Source organism: Protomyctophum bolini (genome assembly GCF_963924005.1).
Source record: "Protomyctophum bolini genome assembly, chromosome: 6".
Lineage (NCBI taxonomy): Eukaryota > Metazoa > Chordata > Actinopteri > Myctophiformes > Myctophidae > Protomyctophum > Protomyctophum bolini.
Genome location: NC_137867.1, coordinates 12,578,054 through 12,587,940, shown reverse-complemented (window position 1 = coordinate 12,587,940; position 9,887 = coordinate 12,578,054). Strand labels below are relative to the sequence as shown.

Genomic DNA, 9,887 nt, shown 5'->3' with positions numbered 1-9,887 from the left:
ACTTACCATGACCTGAACCCTCAGGGGTCTCATGAGCTGGTGAGAAAACATGGCCTTCTCCTGTAATGTTCACCATTCCACTGTAAACTGTGCATTATGTTGAATGAAAGAATTTAGAGGACTGAAATAAGGAGGAAAATGGTCATTTTTATTTTTGCATAATAGACTATAAAAAGTAAAGAATGCAAATTAATTGTTGCCTTCTAAGTGTCCCCCTCCAGTTAAATATTTCTCAAAATAAATAAATCATTTCAATACAGTCAAAACACAGTGGTTAAGTATCAAACATTGACTTTAAATGTGAAGTATTCATTATTGTTTAATGGTTTCATGATACACTGACCCATTATTTTCTGTGTGTTATCCATCGTCTAACCCTCCTCTTCTTGTTATGAAACAGCTTGCCTCTCTTGAGTCCAAACTATAAATAACAGCTTGAGACAGTTTTACACCTACATAGCTATGATTCCCCGGCTCGGCGGCTCTTCAACATGGACTGTTATCTTATATTATTCTGTCCATATTACACAGATCCTCTGGTCCAGGTGCAAACCATTTGGCACAGAAAAAAAGGATAAATATTGCATCCTGTGCCACAGAAAACACAGATACCGCCTTCTCTTCGACATGAAACAAATACGATCTCAACCAAAGTTAGGAGCATTTAGGGACCGCTTGTTTTCGAACCGTGTTAGTGCCTTGTTTCCACAAGAGAGATGTCTCAGTGAAAGTCTACTTATATCAGTTTGCCAGTGTTCAGAAACTTGCTGTCCAGTGCTGAATACTCTCTCTCGCTCTCTCTCTCTCTGTCTCTCTCTCTCTCTCTGTCTCTCTTTCTCTCTCTCTCTCTCTCTCTCTCTCTCTCTGGCCAGATCCTGCCAAGATCACCAATTCACACCATCACAGGAAGTGGAAGGAAGTGGGTGGCTGTGTTCTTCCTGCGTGTTTTCCTCCCTTTCAGCGGCCTCCCATGGACATTCAGACCCACAAACATCTGCCTCTTCTTGTGCCTCCACTCAGCTGAAGCATACGTGTTGTAGCCGTTCTCCTCGATCCGCTCCTTCAGTCTGCAGTCGATGCCATACTCTCTCTGGAAAAAAGTAAATATGACACATTTTAGTATGTGAGCTGAGGTTAACCAAATGAACCCTAGCATCCCTATTCCGGTAACGTCATAATAGACGGACATTTGGACAAAAACAGCGCAGCCCACCTACGAGCCCACAACAGGCTGCAATTCAACACGTATATAAGCCTTAAGTGCTTTCATTCCCTGTCTTTCTTTCTTTCTTCTTTCTTTCTTTCTTTCTTTCTTTCTTTCTTTCTTTCTTTCTTTCTTTCATACATATGTCAACATATGTCTTAGCATTGCTGACCTGCTTATAATCCAAAGGTGACCCAGAAGCCACAGGACTATTGATAAGACCTCCTTTACGCTCTCTCTCTCTCTCTCTCTCTCTCTCTCTCTCTCTCTCTCTCTCTCTCTCTCTCTCTCTCTCTCTCTCTCTCTCTGTCTCTCTGTCTCTCGCTCTCTCTTTATCGCTCTTTCTGAAGTGTCCAGTATGACCTCTGACCCGGATACTAACCGCTCCATACAGCTCTCCCTTCCTGCTGATAGCCAGATAGTAGTTGCTGTTCAGTCCTTTGATGGCCACAACCCCCACGTCCACTGATGTGATCTCCAGAATGTCTAAAAAGAAACAAAGAAAAACAAAAGACAAACATTAATAAATATTGTTTTGATGTCAACAATGACCACCAGAAAACGTAACGCCAATCGTCTGGTCCTCAGTGCAATGACCATAATGTGTTAATACTGTATATGGTTTGAAGCAATCCAAGTTGACTATTTACTGTATATGAAATAGACCACTGGTTCTCAATGTTCTTCATCTGTAGACCTGGGCTCATTCAGTGAGCCAAAGACGCATATTTAGACGTCTGTGTTTTTTAAGGGTCTAGATATAAATAAATTAAATAAGAAATGTGCACTTTTAGACCAGTTATAAGCGGTTTCAGCCTATAGCCGCATAGACATATTTGAAATGTCTAATAGCCCGAATAAAATGACCGGTATGTTAACAAATGGCAGACTAATTTATATCAAACTGGGTCCTTGAAATCAAAAAGGTTGAGAATCCCTGGAATAGACCTCTTTTCACAGGAATAGAAACAGTCAGATCCAGAACTCAGAGGAAGTGGATAGAGGAAGTAAAGGCTATAAAACATCATCTTGGCCCATAGTCACTGTAGATAAGGGTGCATAGAACAATCCATATTGTCTGGCAAGGGATGACAGGCCAAACAGCGCTATTAGCTATAAAGACGGCAGAAAAGCCACAGATGGCCACAGACACTGGAGAGCAGTTAGATTGATCCCTTTAGGTAAAAAAAAAAAGAAGAGAAAGAAAAAGGAACGGAACAAGCCCAATGCGTGTTTTAAAATTGCTGCTTCCATTTTGCAGGGCATTCAGCAGACATGCTTGGGTGAGCACTCTTATGTTTCAGCTAATCTTCGCAATCTCTCTCCTCCACAACATTCACAAAAAGCCACTTTTCAAGCTACACCTGCGTAACAGATTCCAGCTGTACGTTTCCCTCGGCTTGAGAATTAATAGGTCAGCACCAGACAAATTCTTCAGTTGTTTTTGTTCTGTTCGGTATTTAGGTTACCAAGTCCCCAATGCAAATAATTCAAGTTTCCAAAAGGCTATTAGAGAGGCTAATTTATACCCCAGTAACAAGGGCACGCTGTTGCTAGCAGACAGCTATGGTTATTTGTGTGGTCTCTGTATCAGAGGTCAGAGAGATGCAACAGTCTAATGCCTGATTTATACTTGGTTGCACACCATGTTGTGCACCGAAAATAGCAGATCTACAAGCTCACAACGTGTCACAACCCAAGGCATTGTATGCTTGTTTATCGGCTACTTTATAAATCACCCCTACTGTGTCCTTTGACCAGAGAGCCCACTTGTCTCGTCTGACATTGGGGTTGTGTGTGTTTGTGCGTGCGAGCTAGTGCGTGCGTGCGTGCGTGTGCCTGCGTGTCTGCGTATGCATGTGTGTGTGCGCATTGAACCTCTCTGGTTCCCATGGCACGTTGGGATTTCTTGCCTCCCTCTCTCCCTGACTTCCTTTCCTCACTTCCTGTGCGGTGATGTTTTTTCTTTTTATTCCTTCCTTTTTTCTTTTTTGCTTTATCCTCCTGATAACCGCACATGTGTGTACACACATGTGTGTACACACATGTGTGTATGCGCGGTTGCGCGCGCACTCAAAGAGTGCGGCAGGCAGACAGGCAGCACACGGGGGTGTGAACCCATGGGAGAGACGACGACATCCTTTGATCAGACGTCCATTCCCTCCCCTTCAGTCTGATGACTGTTTGTGTAGCAGCCTGTTTTACTGTCAAACCCACTCTCCTGGGTTGGGGGGGGGGGGGGTGGCCATGCATATGTGCGGAGGGCCGGTCGCACAGGTGTGTGTGTGTGTGTGTGTGTGTGTGTGTGTGTGTGTCCGAAGAACAATCCCTCTCTTAAAAAACACTGCCACTTCCCTCCACATCAGTGAGGTCTTGACCGTATCGGTTTCTAGTTCAAACGGTGGCACCTTGGGGCAGTGCAGGGCCGGAGCAGCAGCAAGGCAGTGGTAGGTAGGTATGGGGACTGTGACACAGCGGCCATTGAAGATCTGAGAGGAGCTGCAGTTTCTGTAAAGGGGATCGGGTGTCGGCTATGTGAGTGAGGATGTAAGACTATCTACGGCAGAGTCTCTGGCTGCTCTGTAAACATGGGGACGGATGAAAGGTGGGAGAACAGAGGAGGACAGAGGAGCCATGACAGTGAGACTGGGAGGATTAGAAAGGCTGTAATGATCACTGATCAAAGTCGTCCACCGGAGGCAGGGGCGAGACACATGCACGGGCATAGATGCACAGTGTTCACATACGTATAACACGCTCTCGGGCACATGCACGCACGCACAACACACACACACACACACACACACACACACACACACACACACACACACACACACACACACACACACACACACACACACACAGTTAATATTGCAGCAGGTGAGTGCGCACTTGCCCCTTCCACGAACCGCCTGCAAAGCTTCAAAGTATGCTTTCATTCTTCTCTGTAGAATGTTTGGCTCTGCGTGTGTTTGGCTCTGCACCCACAGGCAGTGGGTGATGTGTACAGGGCTTCAAGTGCAGGAAAACACCACCACACACAAAAGAACATGCTACATGTTTAATTGCTTTGATAGTATATTCTAAATTACAACAATGCACACACAATCAGCATGGAACGTGACACCTATGTGTTGAATTGGGGTATTTTTTAATAAACCACATGTGTTAAATTTGGCCCAGAGTCAGCCAGCCAGGTCCAACTGAGGCAACAGCATTTCTTTTCCCCCTGTTGCATGCTGGTTGCTTTTTCGTAACGTGTGGCTTATTTGCTACGCTCTGTTTGGAGTTACTACAGTAAATGGTGCGTTGGTAGTGGAATGGAAGGCGTACAATGCCAGTGAGAATTAAAGGTGGTTTTTCCACAGTGGGATGCCAAAAGCATGTGTTTTGCAGCTTTATTGTTATTCTTTGTAACTCCTAGTTTACACCTAAATAATAAAAGTCTCCAAAACATTCCGAGGGAGTGCGCCGGCTGAATTTGAAGTCGTGCCATTCTCGTATTGTTGAAATGTGGAGGGGGCTGAAGTATAAATAAAGCTTTAGGGGAACACCGTTTGATAAGGACCACATTGAGTGTAATTACACAGGGTCTCCATTGCCATGAAAAGCTATACATCTCTATGTTTAAACCTCCATAAGAGCACCATCTGTTTGTGTCGCGCGCAATGGGCTGCTGCTTTGATTAAAGGATATGCATACACACAGACAGACAGACACACACACACACACACACACACACACACACACACACACACACACACACACACACACACACACACACACACACACACACAGACACAGCTCAACCACATGAGCCCTGTCCAGAGGCGTCTTGCACACATGGCCCCTAAAGCACAGGACTACAACTGGTGGCCTGACGCGTTCCTTAGAACACACACACACACACACACACACACACACACACACACACACACACACACACACACGCCTCAAGCAAACATACTATCTTGACAGGCTCACACTCACACCATTACAGCCGTGGGTAATTAACCCAAACTCTCTTGCCGCCAAACTTTTGTCTTACTTAGCAATATTTCACCAGCCACCCAGAGCTGCTAGCCGTGTCTATGTTTAAAACAGCAACATGTACTCACACAAATCTAACTGTGAATCATGGATGTTTTAATTATGCACTTAGGCTATACAGATAGCTGGTTAGGGTTTGTTTTACATGCTCTCTCTCTCTCTCTGTCTCTCTCTCTCTCTCTGTAACCTCAGTGCAGACTCCCAACGGGTTGGAAAGCCATGTGGGACAGTTTTCCGCTGGCATCCCCATAAATCTGTGGGAGGCTGCATACTGCCTCTTTAACAGACAGAAGGGCCATGGGTCCTCACTGTGCCAACACCTCAGCATCTTCAAACGTATAGCCACGGTAAAAGTATATCAGATAGATATATATTGACGCCCCAATTACAAAAGTGTACCACCGTGCTTGCTGGACGTATCATGTTCCCGTGTGTGCCATGTAACGTCTGGCCGAGGACACCGCGAGACGACCACCTGAACGTAGCCGCAGTCACTTCAAGGGACCATCGAGGGGCTACAAAGGACCTGAGCCCTGGGATCATGTCTAGCCCCGGGGGCCATCGCGGAGCTCTTGTGTAGTATCGCTTTCCCAGTGAACCTGATATCGGTGCACATAATCCACACACTGTGTCTCCCCGCGCCCCCCCTCAGGACACAGCTTTCTGATGGCACCACCATTGATACCGAAGACGTGCAGCTTTGATGTGGCCACAATGATGTTCAGCCGTGTCATTCATGAAGTTGTACGCTTATAGTTGACCCCCCCCCAAACCCCCCCCCCCCCCCCCCCCTCCCGCTCATCCTGTCACTAACCTCCATAATACTCAAATCCATTCAAATTCCTGGGCAAACTTACTCAGCTTTGATAAAGGCGGTGTTCTCCTAAGGAGAGCGGTGAGGAGATATTGTAAGCCCCTGACCGCCAAAGCCCCCTCGCTCTCTCTCTCTCTCTCTCACACACACACACACACACACACACACACACACACACACACACACACATGCAAAAAGGATCAATAAATCAGCTCCCAAAGTTATACTGTGTGGGGTTAGGGTTATTTAGTTAGTTATGCCTCCTTTTGGTGATGGGATTTAAGTGACCATGAAGTGGGTATAGGTTGTTTAGCCCCCTTTTAGATTTCCAACCAAGCTGCACGGTATAACATCGTCAGTAGAGATGTTTCTGTCTTGACCTTGTCAAAACAAACAGCTCCTTGGACATTCTGTCTTCCCGTGCCATTTCCCATAAGTCACTTTGATTGAATGTGCGGTTTAGCACTCCCATGGGAAACATTAAAAGGTTCCATATACAATATATGGGCTGGAGAGGAAGATAGGGGGAGAGAAGGAGAGAGGAAGGTAGAAAGAGAGAGAGACAGCGGGAGGGAGAATGTGTGCGTGTGTGTGTGTGTGTGTGTGTGTGTGTGTGTGTGTGTGTGTGTGTGTGTGTGCATGTGTGTGTGTGTGTGTGTGTGTGTGTGTGTGTTTGTGTGTTTGTGCGTGTGTGCGTGCGTGCGTGCGTGAGTGTGTGTGGTAACAATAAGTAAGCACATGTGTCCCCCTGGTTGCTATATGATCACACACCCACTGGAGCATGTGAGTGCCCGCTGGCAGATATATGCACACACACGTAGCTCAGTGGAAACACTCTGACACTAATGAGAATGTTATTCTCAGACTGATATGCTGCAAGCAAGCGGGGCAACATGTAATCACTCTAAAGACACGGTTGTGTGGAATTGAACAAGTTCAACTGTTTCAAACAAGACGTCTGATCTGTGACTGAGGACATGTAATTAACTTGATGATGTCGGCGGGCAGGCAGGGTGAGTGGGAGAGGAGAGAGCGAAAGGAGAGAGAGAGAGAGAGAGAGAGAGAGAGAGAGAACCATCAATGAGATTGACATCCATATCCTCCCCCAACCCCTGTTCTTCTGTGGCTCTTATCAGAAGTGTTTACGTTGGGCTGTGAAGACTGCCTGATAGTGGCCCGGTTATCATGGCCCCCTGCTCCTTTTTAAGCCCTCTGAGAGCTACCATCATTGTGCAGAGTGTTTGGACAGGGAGGTATCTGTAGGATGTCTGGTTTAAAACAAAACAAAACTAAAAGACTTCTCTAATCAGCGATGTTTCATCTAAAACTTCTATCTAAACAGGTATATACGATTGGTGGTCTGGCACTGCATGGCGGTCAGCATGTGAAAACACAGGTGTGTGTTGCGGGGGTTGGTCATTTTTCAATTAATTCTATATCCCAATAGTAATGCCATGTGGTGGTTGCTTGAGATCTATCACAATTTTGTTCTAATTTTCTACACGTTTATTTTGATCTAGTTTCTCTCCTGTTCAGGGAAAGGGATGAATCAAGCCATTTGTGCTATTGTTATGTTATTGTTATGCTTTATAAGCTCATGTAGAGAGACAAGAAACCAAGGGCAGGCGAGATAAGACGGGGTCAGACCAGACACGTATAGCCAAAGTCATTTCCTATTTCAGAACAAAATACTCAACTTTCCAAATTCCACACATGACACACGAGAATCAGTGGGCTATACTTACTCAGCAGGTCATCCTTGTTCTTGGTCCCATTGACTTTCCCATTCTTATCAATCCTCAGAAAAAACTTCTGATAATAAGAGTAGAGCTTCCGTCTCCGTATGTCTCCCTGCAGGTGCGGGTAGCTGCGCACGTGTCTCCCTTGTGGCCCCCCGGGTCGGCCCGGGGGACCCCTGGAGGTCGCGGCGGGCCTGGCCCATGCAGCAGCCTCGGAAATGTTTAGCGGAGCCCTGTGTTCCTGCCGTGGGAGGACACGCCTCAGTCTGTCTCTGTACTGCCGGTGGCAGACGGCTCCGGGCAGGGAGAGGCCGAGGAGCACGAGGCCCAGTAGGAGAGTCAAAGACAGGGAGGAGAGCAGCGACGGTGGCCTCAGCCCGGTGCTGCTTCCAGAGCCGGCGCCGTGAGCCCCGAGCCCAGCCCCAGAGCAGGACGAGGCGGAGGCAGCCTTACTCCTTCCAGCAGCCCATCTGATCATGGTAGTGTGCTGTGCGGAGGACTGGAGGCAGCCTCAGAGCCTGGGACATGCTGCTGGGGGCAAGGGGAAGCCAAGAGGGCAGGGAGGGGAGCCCTCCGGGGTCCGGTCTGGGGTCAGATATTTCCCTTCCACAATAACAATAACTGGTTGGACACCTGTATGGAAGCCCTTCACTCAGAAGTCTCTGCTTTGACTGCTATTCCGCTCTCAGCTCCACGGTTGGCGAATGTTGCGCTGCTTTTCCAAATATCTAGTGGAAGTCTCTTTTGTGAAAAAAGAACGAAAAGACAATATAAAATATAAATGGACAAATATTATATAGAGAAAATTACAGCATTCATACGCGGTGTGTATTCCAATGGCATGTCTTACTTCATGCTCTCGTCTTTCGCCATAATTCCTGAAAAGTTTACATTATAATGCTGGCTTCACCAAGTGGCTCCTTTGCAATTCCCAGAGAGTTATCTGGAAATGTTAACTCCCAACAATAAAAAATAAAATAAAAAGGCTTCTGATTATATCCAGGAGGAAGGTTTGCTCCTAAGTTCCACCGCTCTGGAGTGAAATAAGTTGCACCACATTATATATATCAGCATGCAGCTCTGTTACTACCTGTGAGACCGCAGCCAGAACTCCACATGCACCACAGAGCCTTTTCAGATTGCACTCTGAAGCGTAAAAACAGGACGCGAGACTTAAAGTACAATGTGAGTCAATCCAAGTGCATGTCACATAATCCCTCTGTCTTCTTCCTCTCTCTCTCTCTCTCTGTCTCTCGCTCTCCCTCTCTCCTCATGGATGGGCTGGAGATTGTGGCGCGTACTCTTTCACTCTCTTCCGCCCCCCCCACCCCACCCCACCCCCCCCCCTCCCCTCTCTCTCTCTCTCTCTCTCTCCCTCTTTCCCCTCTCTGTGTCTCTCTCTCTCTCTCTCCCTAAATGACTCCACCTTTGGAGAGCGCTGAGGTAACGGTCTTGGGGGTAGGAGGAGGGATGAAGGAAAGACCACTCTCTCTCTGTGTGTGTGTCTCTTTCTCACTCTCTGTGTGTGTGTGTCTCTTTAATTCTCACTCTCTGTGTGTGTGTCTCTTTCTCACTCTCTGTGTGTGTGTCTCTTTCTCACTCTCTGAGATTTGTTTTCTTCCATTCTTAGTCCTTGAAATAAAGATCTCCTTAACTGTTGATCACAAGAATAAAATTACTATGAAGCTGTGTGTGTGTGTGTGTGTGTGTGTGTGTGTGTGTGTGTGTGTGTGTGTGTGTGTGTGTGTGTGCGCGTGTGTGCGTGTGCGTGTGTGTGTGTGTGTGTGTGTGTGTGTGTTGTGAAGCTATGTGACTCTGTTAGCTATTTGATCCCTCCCTCCCTTCCTCAACAGCCCCTCTCACATATGGGAGCAAGTACGTATTGGCTGTGCGTGGGTACGAGTGTGTGCGCGGGCGTGTGTGTGTGTGTGTGTGTGTGTGTGTGTGTGTGTGCGCGCGCGTGCGTGCGCGACAGTGCACGCGCACCCACACACATACAAGCACATTTTGGCTGACCACACTGCATGGGCCTTGGGAGTTTGGTACATGAAAGGGTGAGAGGAAGAGATATGAGGGTTTA

General features: G+C 47.0%; 1 protein-coding gene across 1 annotated transcript; it reads right to left on the bottom strand.

Moving 5' to 3' along the window:
• Positions 1–221: 221 nt before the first annotated feature.
• On the bottom strand, positions 222–8,588 carry LOC308317400 (fibroblast growth factor 22-like). The gene is made up of 3 exons (XM_080766371.1): positions 7,814–8,588; positions 1,587–1,690; positions 222–1,090 (listed from the first exon to the last, which is right to left on the bottom strand). Exons 1-3 carry the CDS (start codon positions 8,283–8,285, stop codon positions 893–895), a joined length of 774 nt encoding a protein of 257 aa, XP_080622497.1. The 5' UTR covers positions 8,286–8,588; the 3' UTR covers positions 222–892.
• Positions 8,589–9,887: the final 1,299 nt, after the last annotated feature.

Coding starts and splice junctions, on each gene's coding strand:
- LOC308317400 (XM_080766371.1), bottom strand. CDS start 8,285: ATGATCAGATGGGCTGCTGGAAGGAGTAAGGCTGCCTCCGCCTCGTCC. Junction 1,691..7,813: donor GAACAAGGATGACCTGCTGA/GTAAGTATAGCC, acceptor GTTTCTTTTTAG/ACATTCTGGAGATCACATCA. Junction 1,091..1,586: donor AGGGAGAGCTGTATGGAGCG/GTTAGTATCCGG, acceptor ACTTTTTTCCAG/AGAGAGTATGGCATCGACTG.